Source organism: Melospiza melodia, chromosome 2 (assembly GCF_035770615.1).
Source record: "Melospiza melodia melodia isolate bMelMel2 chromosome 2, bMelMel2.pri, whole genome shotgun sequence".
Classification (NCBI taxonomy): domain Eukaryota; kingdom Metazoa; phylum Chordata; class Aves; order Passeriformes; family Passerellidae; genus Melospiza; species Melospiza melodia.
This window is the reverse complement of record NC_086195.1, coordinates 83,894,696-83,920,011: the sequence shown is the minus strand read 5'-3', so window position 1 is coordinate 83,920,011 and position 25,316 is coordinate 83,894,696. Positions and strand designations below refer to the sequence as shown.

The window sequence follows — 25,316 nt, the reverse complement described above, 5'->3', positions numbered from 1 at the left end:
CCTAGAACACTAATAAAACCTCCATAACAAAGGGGCCAGTTTCTGATCACTACCTGTACTTCCAACTGACAAAAGATGACTACAATACTTTGTATTCTCTTCATGGCAAATTAAGAGCTGCATTTAAAAACTACTCTTAATATAAAACAACCAGTAACATTTCAAATTCCAAACAATTTCTTTAGTCATGGGATTTTCATTCAAACTCGGCTGAATTCTCACTTGCACAGGATCAGAGGCAGTAAAACATTTATGGAAACAAGCAAATCTGCACTGCGTCATCTTTAGTTTTCTGTTTCAGAGAAAAAGGCAGCCAGGAACATGCAGCACCAACAGATTTATTTTCATACCTTCTTTAATCTCAAGTGCTATTTGTTTGCTCTTGGAGCTTCTATATATACCTGTACCCACACTGAATCCCACGCAGCTGCAGACCAAACACTCCCAGCTTCAGTTTGTGGAGGGGGTGCCAGTGGTGACCAGACGTTCTTGCTTCTGTCTAGGTGCATGTGCAACAGCAGGTGTGCCCCCACACCCTCCCTCCTCTGCCTTGAACCTCATTATAAACCTCTCCACCAGGATCTCCACATCTTCTAGCAGGGTTTCTTCCTCCTGTTTCTCCCCCCCTGTGCATTCTGCATCACCAACACTGGGCGCACTGCTTTACTCACCCCTGGGTCTGTGTTTGTGTCCCAAGCCAGTGGTGAAGGAGCTCCCATGTCACAGCTGCAAGTCACTGCAATCCATTCATGGATAAATCAAGCTCTCATTTTGGTCAGCTCTTTTTCTTTCTTTTTATTTTTCTTTTTTTTTCCTCTTTTTTTTTTTTAATTAGGGAATTCATAAATGGGCAAACATTTCACAAGCAGTACACCAGCCCTTAACATTCAGAATCCATTCGTTTTCTATTTTAACATTACCAATTACAGTATTTAAAACAAAGAAGAAGCTCAAGTTCTTCACAATAACTTAAATTTCAAAAATTCATTGCCTCAAGTACCAGTTTGATAACAATGTATCAAATTGCAACAAGTTCAGGGCCAATGATAATTTTTCAAACACTAGTTCAAACAACCCAAAACCATTAGAATCTGTAACCATGCCTTGTAATAGCATTATGTTTAACTGCATCTACTGGAAAAGTAAGACTGAGCATTTAATGTTTTGAGCTTGGAATCTGAAACAATGAAAAAATGCAGGACAGTTCTGAATATGCCTGATATAAAGACTTGCTGATAAAATCCTTATTTCCAAGAACAAGAAAAGTGTACAGCTAATCTAACTTGGCATATAATACCCTCAGCTTTGTGGCCATGCATTTAAAAAAAGACTCCAATCTGGCAAAATGAAAGCTATACATATCCAGAAACACCAAGGTGTGAATCCCTCTGCTTACTCACTGCTGTCTTGCCACATTTTTCCATTACTTTCTTCCTACTGACCTTGCCTCTTCTTGGCACCTCACATACAGTCGGGGGTGCACTGCCTGAGTCATGAAAAACTCCAAGTGACAACAGTAATAGGCATTAACTTACAGTTAAATTAATTCTAAGAAACCTCTAAGTTCATATCAGAGAATGCAAAAATTCCCTACTTACAGAAGGTACTTAATTCTTTTTTTAAATGTTGGACAAAATAACTTCAGGAGTTGAGTGGTTCTGTAAATTCATTACTATATAAATAGTATTTCTTACACCATTATATCATCAAGACTACAGAACTTAATTAGTTCTCAAACACACTAGAGTATGGAAGATTTTCATATTAAAAGCAGCAAAAATTAAGACTCTTAGGAGCTTTTAATTAAAAATCATTGTCATATCTGACAGCTAAAGTAACTGCTTCTCAGAAGAATAGAATACATTAAACCCTGATTTGCTTGTTACAGTAAAATATTAAGAAAAAAAATCTCAAATGTAAATTGTTCAAGTACAGCCAGTGTGCAATTAAACTAGTTATAAAATATAATTCAGTAGTGCTTTGTTTCAAAATATACATAATACTGAAAAAAAACTCAAGAAACTGAGTATTTACCAAGTTTCAAACAGAGTTTCATCAAAATGAGGTAAATCCATGTCATCTGCCATTGAGCTTGGTGCTGAAATGGAGAACAGGTCTTCGAGGATATCATCTCTTGTAGGACTTTCAAAAGAAAGTTTTTTCCCACTGTGTTTGTTTATTGCATCAAGCTCCGAAGTGGTGTCCTTCACAGGACTGTAGTAATTGTGGTCCTCACTTGTCACTGCTGCCTGTGGCACAGTGGTGTTCTCCTGGGGCACGGTCGTTGCCGCGCTGCCGTGCACCATTTCCATGTACATGCACTCATCTCCGCTCTTGGGCTCCTCCAAGGAAGCGACAGTGGAAATAGGGGACAGTATTTCTGCCAGTATTTCATCAGCGTTATCAGGGCCAGTGCACCCTGGCACAGCGTTTGCATTCAATCCAGGTCCATTCCCCGTGACATCAATCTGATACTGCAGCTCCCTTAAGCTCTGCAATAATTCACTGTCATTCTGAGATTCAGTCGGCGATGGGGTGCTCACGTCTCCACTCACAGGTTTTTCCTGTTTCATCTGTTCCACTGCTAATCTATCCAGTGAAGCCAACTTCTTCTTTTTAGCATTAAGTTTTTTTAACAATTTTAGGCGAAGTTTTTTTGTTTTGTCACTCTCTGACTCTTCTGCCTTGCCAGAGTTATAGCCAGGTGAGGGGAACTGAGTCACTTTACCTGAGGTACCCAACATACTTTGTGACTTAAACCAAGTTGGACCTACAATAGTGGTATGATTTGCTGTTGGAAGACAAGTGCTTTGAGAAAGTCCTTTGAAATTTGATAAAGGATGAGTATTATTACTCTGAGGAGCCAGTAACTTTGGGGTCTCAGTTGTTTTCTTTGTACCTCTGCTCTGAAAGCCACCGAAGTTACTTGCACCCTTAACTGGCAGCCGAACTTCACTTATTTTTTGCAATGAGGGAGTTTTGCAATTTCTCTCATTCTTGAGAGCTGAGGCACTTGAAGGCATAAAAGAAGTACTCTTGCTTAATTTCTTTACCCAGCTTCCTACAAATCCTCCTTTTCGGTCTTTGTGTGAGGACTGAACTGAATTACTGGCACCAGAAGAACTGCCAACTTGAGAATTAACTACAGTTTTGCTTGCATCTCTCAAGTCAGGTGGTTTTTGTATAGTATTTTCTACTGCTAACCAATTCTTGCTTAGCAGTAGTTCTGAATTTAATCCATGTTCTCTGTTAGCTAAATTAGCTGTGTCATTTAATTGAGAAGGTGATGCGTCAGATGAATCAGGGTCATGTTTTTTGGGCTCAGGAGCAGTAATATTTACTGGGTTCAACTCTTCTAGAGGAAAGCAAATACTGGAATTTTCATACAACATGGATTTATTGTTCATAGCTAGACTAGTTCCAGCAAACTCTCCTGCATAAGGAGTGCTAAGTGAAAAAGCTGGTTCCAGCTGTTCTGGTGTGCCCCATCCATCAAGAAGGTTATTTCCCACCATCCATCCGTTAGGCAGCGATTTATCTTCTGAGTCAACCAGAACTTCTTCAGGCATCAGTGTCACAAGATCACCATCTGCCAGATTTTCTGAACCATGATGAACAATACTTTTGTCCTCAGTTACTTGCTGCTGTTTCTTCTCTGGAGTCCTCACAGAATGCTCTTTGTGAGGTTCTGCAGGTGTTTTGCCGACAGTGTTATCAAAACAATTCAACACCGTGGAATCTGAATGTACATTATTATGACGAGTATCTTCACTATTTCTACTTTGGAACTGTGAATTCAGCTCTTGTGGCACATGGGATGCTTTCTTTTCCCAGATAACAATATGAATCTCTGAAGGGGGAACTTCAAATCTTTTACGTCTCTTGCAATACGGACCCTTTAAATCATCGCATTCAAGCCAAGTTCCTGAAAAATAGCAATCAGTGCAGAGACTCAGAGACTTTTAAAATTGAAATCACTATCCTCACACTTGTCAAGTATTTTTATTAACCCATTCTCCTGGCAAGCAGAAAATAGAGTTTGGGGTTTTTTTTCTCCAGAGAAAACTAGGAGACTTCCACTGTAAAAAGAGCAAATATAAGAAGATGCAGCAATATTATTACAGGTCAGAGTAGGTCAACCATAAAACAAAGCTAGCTAAGGGATTTTTTGGCTGAAACATCTTGTCTGAAAATACTCTCACAAGTCTGAGGTAAGAACCACCTCTTAAATTAAGTTTCTCTGTAGACTTTTTAATTGCCTGGGTAAGCACAGGAGCTAAAAAGAAACTGCTTATTTTAAGCAGTCTCATCACCTGCAAACTGTTCATAGATCATGAAAGAATATTTTATAGCTTTAAGAATTTTAAAACAGATATATATGGCATATAGGAGCTTCTTAACTAGGCATTTCCCAACTGCTTCCTCTTCCCATTTCTTTTTTATCTCTGGCAGTACGACTTAGACAATTTTCATGTTGTCACAACACTTCATAAGACTGTACCCCATGCTCTCTACAGAGGCATGATTATCAAAATATCACCTTTTCACCTTCTCTATTTATGGATCTTCCATCAGTGGTACAACCATCATACCATTAGTAATGTTTCCAACATGGATTTCTGCCTCCCACCCCTGAGGTGCCATAAAGTTCAGATGTAAAAAATAACTTCATTAATTGCTCATAGTACCATAGGTTACCTTGTTTCCAGCCAAGAATGGATGAATCACTGGTTTAAAAATAAACAATACTATTTGTTCCACAGTTATGGTCAGACTGCATTTTTTAACTTTTACGAAGTTATGAAGGGAAAAAAACTCTATAGCCAAATTACTTTTTCCAGTAAGTGCTCTGTAAGACAGTACAGTGCAGTAAAACCAACCGAAAACCTTCACTCTGAGAAACCAAATTATTTGCAACAATTTAATATGAAGTTTAGATTGCAGACAAAAGAAATCTTTGTTATTATATATCAACGGTTGAGAATACTGCAGCAACCCATAAAACTCATGAAATATTATGGTAGATAAGAACCATAAACTTTATCTTATCTCTCTCTTTTATGAGGAAAGACTGAGGGAGTTGGGCCTGTTCAGCCTTCAAAAAAGACAATTGAGAGGGGACCTCACCAGTGTCTGTAAGTATCCAGAGGGAGGTGTCGGAAGACACACGGCAGGCCCTGCTTAGCAGTGCTCAGCAATAGGACAGAAGGCAAAAGGCAGAAACTGATGCACAGGAAGTCCCACCTGAACATAAGGAAGGACTTCCTTACTGTGCAGTGACAACACAATGGAGCAGATTGCCCAGAGAGGTTGTGGGCTTTCCCTCATAGGAAATATTCAAGAACCATCTGGATGTCATCCTGTGCCATGTGCTCTGGGATGGCCCTGCTTGAGCAGGCAAGTTGGATGACCCCCTGTGGCCCCTTCCAACCTGACCCATTCTGTGATTCTTACCATCAGGATTCAAAGACCAGCTTATGAAGTGCTTCTTATCTGTTTGATACTGAACAACAGATGTTATTTGGTAGGTGTCTTCCTCAAATTGAAATGAGTATTTCTCCAGGTTGTTATGTGGCAAGCCTTCCACAAAATGTAAGGTTAATATTGAGGGTACTCTGACAAAGAAACAATAAAGAACGAGTTTATTACAATAGAACAGTGGCAAAAGTTCCTAATGAAAAAGTAAGACATCTCTACGAGTATTTGGTTCTGCCCTTACTATTCTACTTCCTCACAGACTCTTCAGATTGCACAGTAAGCAGAAAGGAAAAAGAATATCCCAACTGGATGTTTCATTTAATTATAGATTAGGGGGGAAAAAAACCCAACACCAAATAAGAGATTTGGGGAGTGGGGAAAAGTTGAGAAAAAAAAAAAAAACATTCCTGTGCCATAAACACAGTAGCAAGGGACATTGTTCCCAGGTCAATTAAGTAAACAAATGATCAAACAACTTTTATCCACAGCAGGAGCTGTGAAAAGGCTGACATTGGATATCAGTTGTCTGTATTTACTACTTGATAGTTAAGTATTTATGACCTAGTTCAAACACATGCTGGTCAGCATGTTAAACACTGCTCTGTTTCATCTTTAGTAAACACTACTTGCTATTTCAGCTTATAAGAATGATCTAAAAATCTTTAAAAGTAAGTAGTGATCAGAATTTAAGGTTTAGAATCTCTGCAAACCCACAGTAATAGTTTGGTTTCAGAAGTCATAGGTTCAATAAATGAAGTCTCAGAACTTCATGTATTTTACTTTCAAGTTCACATATTCAAACTTACTTTTCCAAGATCATCTGTTGTCTTTGAGACGTATTTCCACAGTTAATACACGGTCCAATATGAACAGCATTGAGAGGATGCCAATCAGGGATTACATTTGTAAACGTTGTTAGGGTTTTCTTCAATCTGGACACACACACACAAATAAAGAGTAAGCTGAGTTGGTGATCAGAAAGCCATAAATATACATACTTTACCAGGAAACAAGTTATAAAAACATTATAAAAACCAAATACTATTCATGCTCATGCCACTTGTGTGGAATTCACTATGACAGCATCACATCCAAGTCAGCCCTGAATTCAGTTCTGCCAAACAGCGTCAGTCACAATTTGTTTTCAGCAGCTCTGTGGCCTTCAGTTTCACAATATTTGCTTTTTCTTCCTTCTAATGTTATCTCTGTTTCCTTTCCAACATAAGACGGAGCTTGTACCAGGATCTGCATAATTTACTAGGTAATACAGATGTTTTTCAAATAAAATGAACTGTATTCTTAAGGTATCTCTCTTTACCTGCTGACTCTAAAAGGAGCCTAAATTACAAGCTTGTACCTGTGGCTACACCGAACTAAATCAATTCTCAAGAAATTACTCCCCTGTAAAACGATTTTAAAATAAACAAACCATGTTAGAGAATCTCTGATTCTTTGTAGCCCAAGTGAATATTCCAGGTATTTCTCAATAGCAAAAGTGTTCTAGGCATACATTCTTTAGAACCACAGCAATCTGCATACTCTCAACAAAATCTCACAGTAAGTATGTCCAGACACTCACGCAGTTACCTATTCTTTCTTTCTTAATTAATTGATAACATGGTTGCTTAAGACATGGAATAGCAGTAAACTATTTGCAAATGAAAAAGCAGATGATGTAAAACTTCAACAACAACCTTAAACCTGGAAATCTGAAGAAAACCAACTATTATATGCAGATTTAAAAAGGTAAGGTAGAACAGCTATGTAGAAGCTATTTCTATAAAAATCTCACCGGTCCTGGTATTTGTGGCCACAATGTACACATTCAAACTTCCATGAAAATGAATGCAAGAATAGTTTCTCAGCTTGTTGATCCACTTGTAGGAGTAGCTGAAGTGCAAACACTGGATTCTTCATATTACCTTCAAAGATGGGGCAGAAAAAAATGGCCACTAAATATCTGAAATCACCTTTCAGTACCTCAAAAAGGAAGTAATAAGAAGGCTTATTACTTCAATTTAAATGTCAGTTATTATTTCGAGGCTCTATTTGCAATTCTCACAGCAAAGGGATTGATCCATGTTATTAGATTGTTATCAGTGACAATTTTATGACTACAGCAGAATTACTTGCTGATTATCTGCTCTCTAAAAAGTCAAAATGGGCAAAGGACAAATCAGCTGATCATACTGTAAAGTATGTGTAAGTCACCAATAGAAACAAATGTATTTCCAAACTTTCTTGTATGCATTCCTACACACGTACTTTTATGTATGACATAATAGGCTTTATATCTAGGGTTTCCTGAAAGTAATTACTGAGATGCTGCACTAATTACTTACCCAATTCACATGTCAGCTGAGGCTTAAGTTCTGTAAACATTACATTTCTGATTTCATTGAGCTGAGATTCTGCTTTTGGAAGAACATCTAAAGAAAAAAATACGTATGTGTTCATGTAGTCATGTGTAATAGCCCCACACCTTTTCACACACATATGTACCCCCAGCATGCACTCCCTCTCTGCAAACCAATGCCTTTCATATTGACCCATACTTGCCTAAGGCTTGCTGGTAGAACAGCCAATTCTTGGTATTAATGGGTTTGAAAATTGGAGAAGAATTTACACAAGTTACTCAGTTTACTGCAGTCTGCTGACTAAAAACTACTTGCTCTGACTTATGACTAAGAGCCTGCACCAACAGCTATGTAGTAACAATTTTTAAGGATAGTGTGACCACACATTACAAATCCTGAAGACTCAGAGATTAAAAGAAAAATTTAAAACTTAAGCATTAAGACCAAAAGCACAAAAATTTGCTTACATGCATTTTAAGGCTATACAATTCAAATAATAAAACACTTTAATGTATTGTTTCAGATTAAATACCAATTCCCTAAGTGAGCTTTTCAAACAGTAAAAATAATTTTAAATTTAAAAATAACTTTTTACTTTATATATCTTAGTATTTTAATTTTGCATGTTGTCTAAACACAAATACATTCCTCAAACACAAGCAAGAACATAACTTCTACTACACAATCATGATCATAACCTGCAGAAATTAAAGGAAATATTTAGAATAGCCATTGAAACTGCTTAATACATATAAACCGTGTATAGAAAAAAGAAACAAAGTTTCTTGCAGCTATATTGCTTTGGATTGTTTTAAAAAATAGCTGCATGCAAAAGATATGGTAAAATTACACAAAAGAACAGAATGAATTCTACACCTATTCTCCACAAAAATACTCTTCACCCAATCCCCTCTCCGCTGTTACCCAAATAAACTGATTTGTTTTGCAGCAATTGAAATGAAAAGGTTTAAGTACTTTCAAACCAACACTGTATTCCAACACTTAACATTCCCATTTAAGGGTTACTGCACACCAGCAGAGCTCCTTTGCAAACCCAGCCCAACAAAGATAAACATCTCAGACAGGTTCTAGGATAGCAAAGGACTTCCCAGTAACAGCTGAACACCTAAACTCAAGCATCCTGACTTCCTGGCAAGCACAGTACATGAACTAGTTCAGAATATTTTGGGGTTTTCTCCCCACTTTGTAACATGGATTAAAGCACTTCTGATGCACATTATTTTTCCCAGGAAAGATAGGACCTTTCTCAATGTACCTAGGGCTGTTCTGTGACTGTGCTTTTTATATTCAAATACACATAGTACAACAGAGTGTCCACTGAAATTCAGGAGAGGTACTGGCTAACCAGAGAGCTTTATTCCTTCTGTAACAGACCATATCTTAGAAGTTTAGACTTATGACACCAATGGTCCAGCTCAAGAGAAATAAAAACCCATGATCTTAGTTTAGAAGTCTTAAACAGAATCCACAGAACAGAGAATGACTAAAGGCCACACCAGCAGAATACAGTGACATCCTCCTCAGTTACAATCCTCCAATGTGTAAAGCTAAGCTGACCTGCTAACCCCTTGTTAAGGGTTACTGAGTACTAACTAATCCTTTCCAGACCATAGGATCCAGGTTCATGTGTTTGACTACTTCAGGCTGAAGCAGGTTAGGAAACACTGTCATCTACAGCAGCTTGCAGACCTCAGGGGAAGCACTCCTCCAATGAGCACAGCTGGAGCCAGAAAAGAACTTATGTTCCCAGCTTTACTATTTTCAGTGTGACAAGGCAACTGCCCATTTACACAAGGATATAAACCACAACAGAAATTGTTTCAAAGATCAAGCTTATAACAGTATCCTAATATGTTAACCTACAGAGGGGAAGGAAACAAAGTAAGGGTGAATTACATAAATAATTCATAATATCTTTATGTTGGATATGACAAAAAAAAATTAAGAGATGCTTGGTGCTTGATGCCTTCAGAGTGCATGTTTGCCCAAGAAAAACAATTTCAGATGTTACCAGGATTTTGCTAGAGAATGCACACTATTCTGCAAATTCATGGTAATAGTTGTATTTTTTGCCATCTTGAAATAGAACAGAGGCATATATAAAAATTCCACATATTTGTAGCAAATCAGTCTGACTATAGAAAACAGCAGCTAAATTTACTCACCTTTTACTTTACTCCTTTTACAGGTATTCAGAAGAACAGACGCTTGATTATACTTTGTTATAAGTTTCTGGAGTAAACATTTTCCATTGTTACATTCTTCTGCTAGAGCACATTTTAATGTTTCTAAGTGTACCAGTGCTGACAAAATACAATCTAACCAACAAAGATTATGTTTGTTTCTCCACTGAAGACACAAATCTCTGTTATTAGTAGAACCTTTATCCTCTTTGAGTGAAATTTCAGATGCTGTTGACAAATTCTGAGAATTTGGCAATAGTTGTGTTTTGGGACTAGAAGTCTTTGGTGGACTTTCTCGGTAGTTGTTGGTCTTGGTGGTTGTTTCAAAATCCACGTTCTGCATGCAAGACCCCACATGATTGCCAGGGTTTTGCTGGTCATTTTGTAATACACTGTGTAGGCTTGCCTTGGGAATACACAAACTATTCTGGCAGCCTTTCGCAACTGAGTCTGCATTAATGGCCTGCTCAACATTGAGCACGTTGTTATTTGCTTTTTTTGGATCTGATCCAACAGCAGGAAAGTCACTGATATTACCAAATTTCCTCTTCTTGTGAGTAGATGGAGCTTGATGATTTTCTGAACCCGTAGAAGTAATTATGCTGTTTAATGGTTTATAACCAAGTGGGTAGATACACTACAGGAAAGAAAAAAGGTTACAGTGAAATCTACAAAGCAATTTCAGGTGAATGAGAGCTAAAGAAAGTGCAAAACATATTTTTAAAATGGAGTTGAATCACAAATCATAAAATGGCTTGGTTTAGAAAGGATGCTACAGACCACCCAGTTCCAAACCCCCTGCCATGGGCAGGGACACCTTCTACTGGACCGAGTTGCTTAGACCTCCATCCAACCCAGCAATAGGGACTCCTGTAAAGTGATTTTTAATTAAATTAATACATATATTCAACACAGATATGACAGAAAGGGCGTGTTATGCCACCACTGTCTTATAAGCAAATAAATACATCAGTAGTGATACTTCAACACTACTTTTCCAGTAAATTCTCCCAACCTCTGCAAACAACTTAATTTTGCTAAGGAGAGTCCTCTTGTCTTATTCTGCTAAATCCACTCCTTTAGGGTACAGATTTGACATTATTATCTCATGCCTGAGAGACTACTGGTGCCCAAATTGACAAGGTATTTTTCAGGCTAGCTCAATGAATATAGACAAATCCCTATTACCAATCTCCAGAACTATACCATAATTAGTTAAAAGCAGGAAAGAATGGGAAAACCAACTCTGAGACCCATATCTAGTCAAGTTTCTACTAATTTAAGGGCAATTTAAGTCTGTTTGTGATTGCTATACCCTTCCCACATACATGGAGCAGTGAAGGGAGAGGTAGCAAAATCACAAGTCAAATATTAAGCAGCACAGAAATCCAGCTAAGGTTAAAATTTAAAATGGGGGAAAAAAGAAATAAAAGCATAGTAATTACAATTACAAACCTATATGCATTACCCAGACTTATAGAAGGGAAAATGGGAGACTCAGATCTGCTAGTTACGTACTAGTTCCACAGATCATCAAATATTCACCTTCTAGTCTGACTTGTACAAAAATTCATTTAGTACCACTTGTGATCCCTTGCTATCAAGAAGAACCCTCCTTTATTTCATTATTTTTTTACTCTTTTTAATCCTTTAGGGGAGCTACCTATGCCTAAACACTGCATATACACAGGTTAGTTCTGGTTTTCCCTGTTTGCAAGCAAACATCCTGCAGCATACAGACTCAGAGGGGTCCTATTTCAACAGTCTGCCTACTACCAACAAAATCACAGACTTAGAGAGGTGTAACTGCTGAAGGTAAGGGCCTCTGCAGGGCCAAATAAAACTCTTTATTAGTGTAATACCTGAGGATTTTCACAAAGGAAAATGGACTCTTGAAAATTAAGGCGGTAAGTCCGTAAACCTTGGATCTGACCCTTCTCTTTGCAGACTGGACAATACCCATGTGCAGTTGTTTCCACAGGATTACAGCTCTAAAATAAAAACAAACCAAGAAAGATAAAGCAGCATAAATTTATGTATTTCATACATTATCCCAAGGTAAGACATTCTTATACAAAATCACTGTTCAATTTCTAGATATAATACAATACAATATAAAAAGCAAACTACATTGGTTTCTTTTTAAATATTTTAATATATTTGTATGGTAGCATGATTTAAATAAATTTATCTTTTTAGTTAAATATTCAAATAAAGTGTCTTTAACAATACATTTTATTTTTGCACATTTTATGTACTTTTATGCATGTTTTATTTTACTTGAACTAAACCACAGGACCCTTATTGCCAGGGAACACAAGCTCAGATCTTTGAAAGACAAATCAATTTTCATAGGAATGCAAACAGTTGTAAAAATAGTGCCAGTAAAAAACATAGGCACATATTTACTTAGAATAATCTTTCGCCATTGTTATAGATTTCCGTGGAAAATAAATTTGAATTTTTTTGGGGGTAAAATTAAGACCAATTAAAAATTTCTCAAAACAGAGAAAAATATGAACTTTGCACATATGTAAAACAAGTTTCAACTGACTTTTCCCAAATACCCCACCATGTGGAGTGTCGATTTCCCTATACCAGTCCCTTCTCCAATCACTTGCAAACCATTTGTAGTCTTCTGGGTATCCATCATTCTGAGCCACTGGCTAATTTATGTCACTTGTAACAATGTCATGACCACTAAGGATTTTTCAGACTCCTGAAAAATAAGAAGTGAATAAAACAATGAAAGAAAAATTAGACTGAAGTTTGGGAAAAAAAAATACCAGCAACAATGCAGCTTGCATAGTTTGTGGAAATTAATTCAGAAGAGTATTTCCTAAACTGAAAATACTTTTTTTTGTTCTAGTGCAGATTGCGAACTCAAAACTTTAAACTAAGAACTACAGGAACCCAATCCTGCTCCTGTGGACTTGAAACTGACTAGAATAAATATACATCTCTTCAAGATGCATGATGAAGTTAGGTTGAATTGCAAAGTCATCAATGCAGTATCTTTCCTTCAGCCACAATTGCTCCCTTTTCATTACTTCAATGAAAAACATTTTCTCCCACACCATGATGTCCTTTCAGCCCTTTATACAGTACAGCAACAACTCCTTACAAAAAAAAAATTTCTCCAGGCATTCTTGAGACCAGTATAAATACTCATTCAACCTAAACCTACTTACAATGCTTGGCAAGAAGAGACCCTACAGAACTGCATGGAATGCCAAAAACCAACAGAGCATGAACTAAAAAAGTGCAACAGAAAAACACAACCACTCAGATTTCAAATCAGACCCCCATGGCAACTTAAGAGTGGGTCAAAATGAGATGATATCCTACCTAAACCTTCAGTGTGTCCAGCAGCCCTTTTCAGAATTATCAGTCTGCAGCACGTAGAGGCAGTATTCCCTGACTGATGAAACTAATGGTTGTAATAGAAGGCAAGAGCATAAAAATAACTATCCATGTCCCTTGGAGCACATTTAGCTTTCCAAGTAATGTTGTAGTAGGGTGCCCATGAAACAGCATGGGCTCATACAAATTGAAAATTAATGAATTAGCTCAAGGTATACAAGCTTGTTGGAGTGTAAAGAAAGACAAGCACCCCAACTTTTCACACAGCAGCAACAGCACTATCACACTGCAACTCAACTCTGTTATAATATATTTAGTCTAGCCAGGAAGTTGACTTGTCTTATACAATTACAAGTTGTACAGATAAGAACCTTTATCATAGGCTATATCATACTGTAATACATAACTTTATTTTTCAAGGGACTTTTAGTTGATTACTTGGCATGAAGCAGTCTCAGCGCTCCAGAGTAAATAAAAAACAGATCACATGACAGAAACTCCTGAGAAATTTCTCACCACAAAAATTCACCACACACTCAGAAGGTTAGTAACACTAAGAACCTGCAGGTTATTCTGTTTTAAGCATGCCCCTTGGTTTTATAAAACATATGTATTTCTTTGCAAGGCCCTGTTTATGCTACCAGCTCTCTCAAAAGGAAATCAAGCTGCTTTTTTCTGGTTGTGTTCAGTTTCTGTTTCTTCTGCTCTTCTTTTTAAATCTTAAAATACTGAGTTTATAAGATGTTCTGAGATGTACAATACCTCCCTCAGCTATAGTCACCCAAACAATAGTACCACAATATTGAAATAAAGACTTTTATTTCTTACTAAAATAATAACATTTAAAGAAAATTGATTATCCTTTTAGTTCAAAGACCAGCACAATGAGCAAATAAAATAGGTCTGCCAGTGCTAGATATGCAGAGTGGTACCAAGAGGCCTGCCTTTACTCTTCCAAGTTTCTAACATTACAGGAAGGTACTGGTGATCTTTGCACAGTGTACAAACACTGGGCTTCAGATTAACCCTGCCAAGAAAAACAGCCAAGTAAAGACTGCTGCATCAAGTACTGCAACAACTCATTGCAGCCACGGGCAATAACTGCATTACAGATGGGCAAGTGCAAAGGAAGGCACACTCAGCTTTACTAGGGCATGTTCTAAACAATTAATGCTGCTTTCCTTCTTTAAGTCTGCACATTGAAAAATGTTATGCAAAATATGCTATGGATGTGACTAAGTTATCATCATGCTGTGGCTGCACTTCCTTGAGTAGATCTAACAACTTGCTGCTGCAAAATAGGGGCATCACTTTTCTCTTTATTTCCCTTCCCCCCACTTTTCCTGACAGCTCACATCCTAATCAGACTTTTTATGAACTAAATGAACTCACAAAACAGCAGAAAACTTAGTAAAGAACAAGTTTTTTTGCTATTCCATGGAATTAAATTGGCCTGTGAGAACTCCAACGACCTAGGGAGGGCAGAAGATAGAAAATAAGGAAAAGATGAAGTAATAGAGACACATGGCCTTGAAATAGAACTGCTAAATGCCTGAGGAACTGGCTGGATGGGCACATCCAAACACCTGCAGGTCAATGTACCAAGCACAAACCTGTGGTGTCCCTCAAGGGCCCACAGAAGGGCCAATACTATTTACTATCTTTAGCAGAGACACAGACTGTGGGATCTAGATTCTGCTCCTCCAGCCTGCTCTGGTGAGACCCCTACTGAAGTGCTGGGAACTGAGTAATGATGTCGACCTGTGGAGCAAGTCCAGAGCACCTCTCCTATGCAGAAATGCTGTGAGAGTTGAGATTGTTCAGCCAGGAGAAGAGCAGGCTCTGGGGAGACCTTACTGCAGCCTTTTAGTAATTAAAAAAAGCTTTTGAGAGATAGAGGCTTTTACTGAGATCTGTGGTGATGGTACAATGTGCAGCAGTTTTAAATTTAAAGAGGGCAGATTTAGATTGGATTAAAGGAAGAAATTCTCTACAATCAGGATGGAGAGACACTGGGAGGGGCTGCTCAAGGAAGATGTGGATGTCTCATCATCGGAAATGTTCAAGGTCAGGTGGGACAGAGCTTAGAAGAACCTGGTCTAGTGCAAAGCATCCCTGCCCACTGCAGGGGGGTTGGAACTAAATGATCTTTAAAGGTCCCTTCCAGCCCAAACCATCGCATCAAACAATTCTACAGAAAAAGGGACCTGGGCCTTATGAATTAGAATCAGTTACCAATTGCAAAAAGCAGGCAACAACAGTGGTTACACTACAGTGAAGAGGACATCTCCTTGTTTACAGGCTAAAAGGACATTTAAAAATGACCTTTTTGTAAATCACCTTACAAGTCTTTTTATCTTCATCAATGGGACATTGAAAAGATTAAAAGAAACAATTGTGAAGAAAAAGAAAGTGGTGTTAGTTACCTTTCCATTCTTTACACAATAAGAAATCAGAGTACTAAGGTTTTTCTTTATCTGACATCATAACTACAAATATCCAAATTCCAGTCCCTCGCTCAAAAATTGACAGCTTTGGCCACAAAATATATTTTGTTAGATGCAACAGTAACACTGTTCCTGTGAGAAAGCAACTCTCTCTCCAGCCTAGCCTGTGAGTACTGGGCAGAACTTCAAGGCTCCAGGGTGTAGGGGAAAACATGAATTCCCTTCCTGAAAATAGTCTAACATAGACTAAGCAAATACAGATAAATCTGATGACATTGCAAAACGAACCAGCATGCAACATCATTATTCCACTGTTCTAAGAGTTTCTTCTGCAGGCAGACTTCTCTGAGATGCCCACAAATTAAACGGGTGTACGACAAGGGACAGGGACTACGTTTTCCGAAACAAAAATGGGAATGTCCGAAAAACACAGCCTGAACTAGTGCAGTTTATTCTAGCTGCAGCGAAGAGGCAAGATTTCAGGAAGGCAGGCGATCTGTGTCCCAAGGCAGTGGAAACGAGAGGCACGGGGGTGTGGATGCCACTTAACGAGGTGTCAGGGCAGAGCCGGCCCAGTGCGGGGCTCCCTCCCTCCCTCCCTGCCCGAAATGTGCTCGGCTTTTTCGGTAAACCTAGGGGTAAACTGCCTCCTGAGCTCTTATTCCACATCCAGAGTGATCCACACGCTACTGCAGAGGGAAAAAGCGTTCAGAGTTAATCGCTGAGCACCAGAGAACCGTGCCGGGGGCAGACGCGAGCGGACACACACACGCGGTGCCTCTCTGAGGAGCGAGGCGCGGAAGGCCCGCACCCTTCCTTCCCCGCCATGCTACTGACATGAAATACTCAGTCGGCATTTCGGGACCCGCGAGACGCCCCCGCCCTGCGCCCCGCTCGCACCGAAGGGACCGGGACAGGCCGGGCCCGCCGCTCCCGGCGCCAGCCGAGCCCCGGCCCGCTGCGCTCGGCGGCCCCGCTCTCACCTGCGGCCGCCGCCACTCCCGGCTCCCGCCGCTGCCCCGGACCCCGCCGCGCGTGGCCCTCCTCCGCCGCCGCCCGCCCGGTCGCGGCCGCTGCGCAGCTTCCGGCGCGCTCCCGCCTCCATACGGGCCCGGCCCGCCCCGCTCCCGGCAGCCAGCGCAGGCGGAGCCACCGCCGGGCGGGCCCTGGGCTGCGCCGAGCGGGGCCGGCAGCGCCCGAGGTATTTCTCGCTCCCTCCCCCTCTCCTCCGCGTCCTTCCGCCCCGCTCCGTCACTCACGCGGCGCGGTGGGAGGGCCCGGCGGCGAGGGCCGGTCCCGCGGCGCCTCCCCGGGCAGGGAGGGGCCCGCTCCTGCTCCTGCTCCTGCTCCTGCTCCCCCCCAGCCGAGGCCCGGGGGGCGGCGGCCCCGCGGCGCTCGCCCCGGTAGCGGGAGGGGCCGCGCCGCCGCTCGGCGCGGTGCCCGGCGCAGGGAGTTGATGATTAACCTGCGGGCCATTGAGTGCCTGCCTAAAGTCGCGCCCAGGGTGGGGTTTAACCTTGTCCGGGGCTCGGTGCCTCCCGTGTGACTGCCCGAGACCCTGGGGCGGCCAGTTCTGCTGCTGCCGCCGAAGCGCTACAGGGATGTGCAGCTCCCTGTTGAAAATCTCTGCTCTAAATCTCAACCTAGAGCGCGCCTCGCAGTCGTTTTTGGAAGTTTCAGGCTCAAGAGGTCGAGGTGATGTGGGGGTCTCGGCGAGCGTGTGTGCAGCAGCAGCCTCGGGCTGCAGGAGTGTTTGTGGCTGGCGCTAGAATCCCTGCCGGCCCCTTTTCCTCGGGCTGAGCCGCAAGGAGCTCACAGCTGCGGCATTTAGGTCAGTGCTCCGCGTCTCTTGCGTCAGGAGAGCTGTCAGTGCGGCCCCAGGCTCTGCTCCCCGCGGCTGCGGAGCCAGTGAGTTAGGAGATTGTTCCAGTGATAGCACAGAATATCCTTCTCTCCTCCTGCCTGCCTCTGCTGTCCTGACACGCTGCTCCTGGCTGCGTTTTTAAAAAGCGCTTAGCCCTGTATGATTTGCATTGCGAAATGATGTGTTACTATAACGGGTCCGTCGTAACATCCGTAATCTAATTTTTTGCTGTAGTTATTCCTTTAATTTGTGCAGCAATGTTGTCAAGGTTGAATTAATGGTTGGGAGTATTTTGTTCTATTTGGAGGAAGTTTTATGCCTGACTGGAGAAATACTGCGCTGAAATTTGTGAAGAATTATGTCACGAGTGCTTATTTTTTAGATTGATATTGGGGTTTGCTTCATTAGTGCTTTGATTTTAGTGCAAGTTTTACCTTTTCCCAGGACTGGCTAGAGTCTGCCGTTTTGTTTCGGCCTTCCACAAACTTTTGTTTCAAGTGTGTAAAGCCTAAGAGATAATGTTGCAAAAGGTGTTAACTTATGTGTGTTTGTGCTCTGGAAGGATTAAATAGATGTTTTTGCTGCTTGTTAGCCGGGGCTGATTTTGAAAAAGCTCTAGTACTAAATCCCAGTTCTCTGGTAAATTAGAATTCATTACTCAATACTGTTAAGACTTTTTAAACTGCCTAATGCCTCCATTCTCTGCTTTGTCTCCTCCCTTCCACCTCCAACTTTCTTGGTCAATTAACTTATATTTGGGGACAGGCATTTTAGCAGGGTCTAGGAAGAAATACTTTACAGTGAGGGTGGTGAAAAACTGTCAGGTTGTAGAGAGATGGTAGATGCCTCATCCATGGAAACATTCAAGGTCATTTGGGCCAGGACTCTGAGCAACCTGGTCTTGTAATGTCTGTGCTCATTGCATGAGGTTGGACTAGATGAGCTTTAAAGGTCCCTTCCAACCCAAAGTATTCCATTATTTCAGGTGTTTTTTAAATGGTACCACAGTAAGATTCAGGTGTTTTTTACTGGGTACCAGAGTAGGATTTCCTGTTGTCCTTTATCTTCTTTCCTCCCTGACATTCAAGTTGATTAAAGGAAAACACAGACAGAATCCAGAACCTGAGTTTTTCCATATGCTTAAGGAACAGAATTTGTGTGTTGGCAAAGAAAAGAAACTGATGTTTTCATCTCATTTTACCATAGAACTTCATTTGTCCTGAACAAAAGAATCCTATAGTAATAGTTACTATGTGATGCCAACTCTGCAGTCACAAGGAATTGATTTGAGTGTTCCAGATGTGGACTGCTGATGATTTTGGGATCTAGTTAGACTGCTGTTTGCTCAAATGGAGTTTTGTCTTGCATGTTGTGTCAATTTGACTAGATTTGGTTTCGATTTAACTAACAGTGCATGAGCACATGGCTTGTTTCTTGTTTTATCAATTTCTATCTGCCTTTTGAAACTTTTTTCACAACACAGAAAGAATTAGGAGGGTTTTAAGATACAATTTTTGAAGTTCCTTTGGTTCAGGCAAGTGAATGGGCATCCATGTCTGATTTAACTTCCTGAATCAGGGAATCATCCTCTTGTTGCACTCTGTTCAAGCATTGTTTTCCAACTTTGTGATTACATGGACACTGTGAAGACTCAGTCTCCCCTCAAACCCCAAGATGAACTCTTGAAATGAACGTTGTTTAAGGCTTTATATATATATATATATATATATATATATACACACATGTGTATGTATCTATGTTTATATGGGCATATATATATCTGGTGCTTTCAAAGAGTAACAAATCTGTATGAGAAACCATTATCTGGAACATAGTTAAGAATGTTGGGAAAACAATATTCAGGGTATTTATTTAGAAAATTGTACTTGGGCTGAGAGCATATGCTATTCATGTGTGTCTTCTAAAAATATTTTCACATGCAAATTACACACCCGCTGGCTGCTCAGTTCTAACCATGTTGTTGCTGCATGATGATCTCTGAGAAACTGAGAATGGAGTGGGAGGAAAGAGCTGAAAACTTTTGCTTTAAAGGTTTTGTTTCTTGGATTTTACTTCTGCTTGACTTTCCCCCTTTTTCCAAAACCTAACATAAGAACATTTCCAAAATGGCACTTTGCAAGTTTAAATTTTAATGTAAGAAAAATAAAGTAACTAATTATATATGTGCCTCTTTTTCTCTGTTTAATTGCTTAAATATATTAATTATGTTCTGTTTTTCAAGTACAGGTCACAAGAAAACCATTGTTTCACTTAGATTTTTTTTTTTTCTTTGTATATGAAGTCCAGGTGACTGTGATTGTAATTTTTTTTGCATTCCTCAACTATTTTTAAGCCCAAAAATTAGTAACATTACTGACTATGATATATACATGTAGTATCCTTTTGCTATTGCATTGCAGTACTTTAACCAAAGGGAAGGAGATCTTTTCTAAGAGAGAGATTCTAAAATAGGAGACCAGATTTTTTTTGTCAACTGCTGCCTGTTTAAACCCTTTATTTTTTCTGGAGTAAAATCCTCTTACATTTTTATGACTCATTTTCAAAAGTACAGGAAAAAAAAGAAGTGCTGCATTTTTCCCTACTATGGTGCCTGTAGCCTTGACAGAGCAGGAGAAATCTATATATTGCTCTGAGGTAAAGGTAGATTTCTTTTTTCTTCTTGGATCTTATGAGAGTGCCTCTTATTTTGTCGTCCTTAACAGGAGTGTGTTTTTTGCTGTGTAGAAAGAGAGAAACTTGACACCTGATGCAGTGCTTTCAGAAATCACTGCAAAGATTTCCATTTGGGAATTGCAGCTGGCCTTCAAAATAATTTCTTATTTTTCATACTATTCTTGAAGTTATTTTACCTCCATTTTCTACAGCCTGTAGGCTTCTGACCCCCTTCTAGTAGGAACAACAGCCAAGAATTAACTTAGTATCTCTTGTGTTTCCAAAAATGAATTATTTTCAGGAATCTTTCTAGTGGGAAAATACCAGTTATGAAATGTTGTTACTGAAACCCGTGGAAAGCTGATTGCTGTCTGATATGATCATGGTGGTTATGTTGTGCGTTTGTGTCCTTAGGAATCTTCCAGTAATTAGGTTTCTGTGGTGTTGTATTGCTACTCTTGTGAAAATCAGCAAAAATAGAAAATACAGCTTAATGTTGATGGAAGGATTTGGATGGGACTCTGAATGAGGTAATATAGCAGTAATCAAACAAAATTCATGTCTCTGTAGGGACAAAGATATTGGCTAGCTTGATGTTAAAGACTTGAAAAACTGATGTGGAAGTTTGGAGTTGCATTGGTTAAAAGACTTACAGAGTAAGAAAGGATTACAGCAAGCCAAATGCTTTGAAATTAAATGAACAAATAGTTAACACTTGCCCAGATGTGATATGCTGGTTTCTGGTTTCATGCATTAATTGCTCTTTTAAGGCAGGTTGTATTTGACTCTCCTTTTTGTTTGGCCTTTGTACTGTTTTTCTCTTTCTCTTTATGGAAGTCTGGAATTTCTAAGGTGGTTTTAGGTTTAACTGATTGACTTATAGCAGAATTCCAAGATGTATTATCAAGTAAAATTTCATTCATTTTGAGAATAGTGATTTTCAGCAGTAGTTGCTAAAGATGGTATTGAACAGGAATTTAGGAAAACTGTGGTGATGTAAAAGGTGTTAACACTCTTTTGGGTGTGTTTATAAAAGGGAAATCAATACTAAATTATATCTATGCAAGTAAACAATAATTGATATAACGACACTTTTAAAAAGAATCTTAGTTGTTTCATTCTGTTTTCAAAGTAACATTAAAGGCTGTTTTGTCTTCTTGAAAGAAGTAGTGGTAATCAAACATATATTAGTTAAAGTTGAACCTTTGTGACTCTTAAGAAAAAAATTCTAAATATCTTGGCTGCAGCACCCAGTTCCTATGTTAGCAGAGCAAAGAATATTAAGTAACACACTCGCTGTCCAAGAAATTGGCCTGTTATTTTTACACTCCATATTGTGCTTGAAGGTATTTTTCAGGTATTCTGGTACTTTGAGAAGGAAGAAGTCTTTTCAAGTGGACTGATCCTAAGTTTGTAAGATGTCAATTGGTACTGACAAAGGAAAAAGAACAATGATCCATTTTGTGAAATTTGAAAGTGACAGATTATCCATTCTTACTTACTATTTAAACTTACACTGATGTAGCATTACCTGTCCATTAGAGACTTCAAGTACCCTCTGGTACTTGAAGCACTTGAGCTACATTTTATCACCATTATCTTGTGGTTCTTTTCTTATTTAGTCTTGGAGGTTTTTGCTTTCTGCAGTCCCATTTGATTAAACATGCTGTGTAAGGACCCTGGTATTGTTACAGCCACTTTACACTGTGTGTGAACAGAGGCTCCAGGTTCTGGCATCTCTTTCCAGTAAGTGCTGTGCAAATTCAAACAAAGACTGATGCTTATTCTGAAGAGTTGCAACTGCTTGTCCTGTCTCCTCTTTCTGGAATTGCCAGAATATTGCATACTTCCCTAATATTTCTCAGTGTTGCTTGAGTCTAAAGAGTTTGTTAAAGTTGGTGGAACTAATTTTGTGTGAGCTTAAAGCCCTTGCAAAATCTTTCTTGTTTCTGAGTTATCCTGTGGTGGTTTTGTTTGGCTTTCTTAATGTCTGAAAATTTTATTTGTATATTAAGTAATTCCTTAGGTAGGGCTAATGAAAGAAAATAATTTGTCTTTAAATAAAGTGTAGGACCCAGATATTTTTATGTGACAGTTTTGATTTGCTTCTGGTGCTGAATCACCACATGATTTTGTTATGCTAGTTGCTGTAAGAATGCATGTAGCTCTTCACCCAGGAGACGTTTTGGGCCTGGACACCACTACCCTTTTCTAAATAATTTTTTTTTTAATCTCCAAACTGTTTTTAGAGCATTTTTTCTGTAATTCTTGGACCCTGGATTGACAGGGGGTTTAGGGAGTGGATGAGTGGGATCATGGTGGTAACAAAAAATGATTACCTTTTTTCCCTCTAGCCTAAAATATCAATAGTTCACCTTCTAGCTGAAATGAAATATTGCTGAGTTCTGGTTCGCTGATGTAAATTTAGCACTTCTTTCTTCAAGTGTTGCAACCCATTGGCCTGTTAAGTGCATCTAATTGCATGTCCTCTTCCCTGTCAGTCTCTCAACCTTTCTTTGTACTTTAAAATTAGAGAGATGTTCCAAAGCTATGGTAGTGTTCAGTACTTGTTCTATGTAAAGCATCATTTCTACCTTTGCCTTTAGAACAGAAGGGAATGGCTGTAATTGTCCTTTTCAGCCTGATAGTGCTTTTTCTGTATATCAGAAATGTTATTAACTAGGCAGACTGGTAATTTTTATATAACCTGTGGTGTGCTAATGGAAAGTTTTGAGGTGTGCTGATGTCATTCTCTGTACACAATATGGTATAATTGACAAAACTCTTTCTCTCTCTCTCTTTCTGTTTTGGTTGTCTTTTACCTAGTTAAAGTTTTCAGTAAAGTAATTTTGCACCTTGGCTAAAACTCAAACCCAATCATCTGCTTTTTACATGGCAGCAGCACCTAGCAATGTGTGGGCATACCTGTATTGGCAACATACCATGGAGCATCTCCTTGCAATTTATTCTCTCTTCTCTCAGACAGGGTGCCAGGACAGGAATTTGTTGCTTGATAGTCAGGTATTGCCCTTCCTTTCTCAGCTAGTATGCCAAACACCACACTTCTAAGAAGGGTTGCAAACCTGGAATGCAGTTAGTTTTGTTGCAAACAACTATTCTAATGTAATTTTTTTCTTTCTAAAACACAAAAGCAATTGAATTTGTTGTTAAAAGAGAACTTAAATGTTTAGTAGAATCAATTACTCCTCTCTATTAATCAGACAAAATATTGAAGTTCCTTAGCACAAGTATAAAACAAAGATATCTAAGGTAGGAATTTGCTGGTGAAGATGCTCTGTCTGTTTGAGAATCTGAATGACCACTTATTTTTGGCTTTAGAATTGCTGGCTTGATTGTTGTCTCTTCCTACCTGCATCTTTGAACCATGTCCCTTACTTTCATGACTTTGTGGTTGATATGGGTGCACCATCCTGTGACCTAACTTCTGCCCCTTAAACGCTGGTGGGAAATTTAACTCCTTCCGTGGATGTTGTTGGAGTAAACTGTAGTTTGAGTGAGTGAGGTCAAATAGGGACAGGCCCTCGATGCAACCTAGCAAACAGCAGTGGCTACTAATGAATGCTTGGGGAAGGCATGTAAACAATGTCTGGAACTGTAGAATTTAAACAGTTTTCAGTGTATTTAAAAATACCCTAGAACCCAGTGTTTTAAAATGCCTTTTGAATGGTCCTAAGACTGAGGTTAGCAAAGCTGCTAAAGTAAATTTTTTTTTTCTACACATTCTGCTATTTATTTCTTGTTTCTGTTGTTACCACTTAAATAGTGCCTATATTGTTTACAGTAGTGCTCCAATATTAATATTTGAAGTTACTTACAACATCAGGTATTAAATGTTCAAATGAAATAATTATTTAGAAGATTAACTTTTCTTTATTTAGTTTGTTTGGCAGAGGTCACTTATTGTTACACAGCATAGATAAATTGTCACTGTATTTCATGCTTCAGAACAGAGGATATTACTGAACTAATATAAGGCAAATTTATTTTGTAATTCAACTTGTGTAATTGGGTAACTATGTTTTTATAAAACATTTCAACATTTTATTATTACTTGTGGATTGTTTCAGTGAGTGTTTCTTAATTTTTTTTTTGTAATTAACAATGCTGTACCATATTTCATGCATGAAATAAAGGTGTAAACTTAAGCAAAAATCCAAAATGGAGGTCCTTATCAGAGCAAAACTGGAGGAACAAAACAAAATGGCAGTACTATAACAGAAGTTCCCAAACTTATCCTGCTGAAGTTCGGTCCCTGATCTTGATATCTAAAGGACTGTTGGTCCCAGTGGGGTTAATTTCTCTTTATAGGTATTTTTTAGGTTTATAGGTATCTCTCGGGGCAGGACCTCTATCCTACATTCATCAACCTGCAAACCATCTGCAACCAGGACCCAGCCTTGTGCTTCTACCTTGCTTAGGGGTTCATCACCCCCTACTTCACTCCATCCTTTTGTCATCCATCAGAATCTACCCCTGTACAGCAGGTCCCCTTGGAAAGCTGCTCTCATAACAGTACTGATTAGAAGACATTTGAAGTGAAAAGCAGGGGTGGCACTGGTTCTGAGTACAGCTGGAAGTGCTATAATGTTCCATGCTTAGGAGTAGTGTGTGGCAAGTGACTGGTCCCACAAACCCTTCTGCAGATAAGTAATCCTATCAAAGGCAGTTGAGTGCATTTGATTAAGGATTACTTGTGATTAGTGGCCTGCAAGGTTGAGAGTACAACTTGTATCATTAGTGAGTATTCACATATTAATGCTGCTTTGAGCAGAGATTGAACTAGATGACCTCTGAGGCCTGTTCCTACTAGTATGGTTTTATGATTATCACACTTGTATTATGCAAATAGATAATTTCCTTTATAAAAAAAATCATTTGTTGGATAAGCTAAACTCTAGTAAGTCACTGC

General features: G+C 39.3%; 1 protein-coding gene and 1 long non-coding RNA gene across 5 annotated transcripts in view; one reads left to right on the top strand and one right to left on the bottom strand.

Moving 5' to 3' along the window:
• Positions 1–322: 322 nt before the first annotated feature.
• Positions 323–16,872, bottom strand: USPL1 (ubiquitin specific peptidase like 1). 3 transcript variants are annotated; one of them, XM_063149114.1, is made up of 9 exons: positions 16,833–16,872; positions 12,594–12,758; positions 11,902–12,030; positions 10,022–10,676; positions 7,821–7,907; positions 7,271–7,400; positions 6,285–6,410; positions 5,455–5,615; positions 323–3,925 (listed from the first exon to the last, which is right to left on the bottom strand). In XM_063149114.1, exons 2-9 carry the CDS (start codon positions 12,690–12,692, stop codon positions 2,031–2,033), a joined length of 3,282 nt encoding a protein of 1,093 aa, XP_063005184.1. In that variant the 5' UTR covers positions 12,693–12,758; positions 16,833–16,872; the 3' UTR covers positions 323–2,030. The 3 variants fall into 3 exon arrangements, with proteins under 3 accessions (XP_063005184.1, XP_063005185.1, XP_063005186.1); XM_063149115.1 differs by having other exon boundaries at positions 12,665–12,758; positions 16,833–16,849; XM_063149116.1 differs by lacking the exon at positions 12,594–12,758.
• Positions 16,873–17,003: 131 nt separating this feature from the next.
• The window catches only part of LOC134414484 (uncharacterized), a 33,225-nt gene continuing 24,912 nt past the window's right edge, over positions 17,004–25,316 (top strand). Inside the window, exon 1 of one of the 2 annotated variants that reach the window (XR_010026754.1) lies at positions 17,004–17,050. This is a non-coding gene — a long non-coding RNA (uncharacterized LOC134414484). Of the gene's footprint in view, positions 17,051–17,281; positions 17,681–25,316 lie in introns of those variants that run through there. The other variant, XR_010026752.1, reaches the window with a different exon arrangement.

Excerpts from the sequence above, each read along its gene's own strand:
- USPL1 (XM_063149114.1), bottom strand. The coding sequence starts at position 12,692 with ATGATGGATACCCAGAAGACTACAAATGGTTTGCAAGTGATTGGAGAA. Across the intron at positions 7,908-10,021 it reads TAAAAGGAGTAAAGTAAAAG|ATGTTCTTCCAAAAGCAGAA; the intron begins GTGAGTAAATTT and ends TTTTTTCTTTAG. Across the intron at positions 5,616-6,284 it reads CAACAGATGATCTTGGAAAA|AGTACCCTCAATATTAACCT; the intron begins GTAAGTTTGAAT and ends TTTCTTTGTCAG.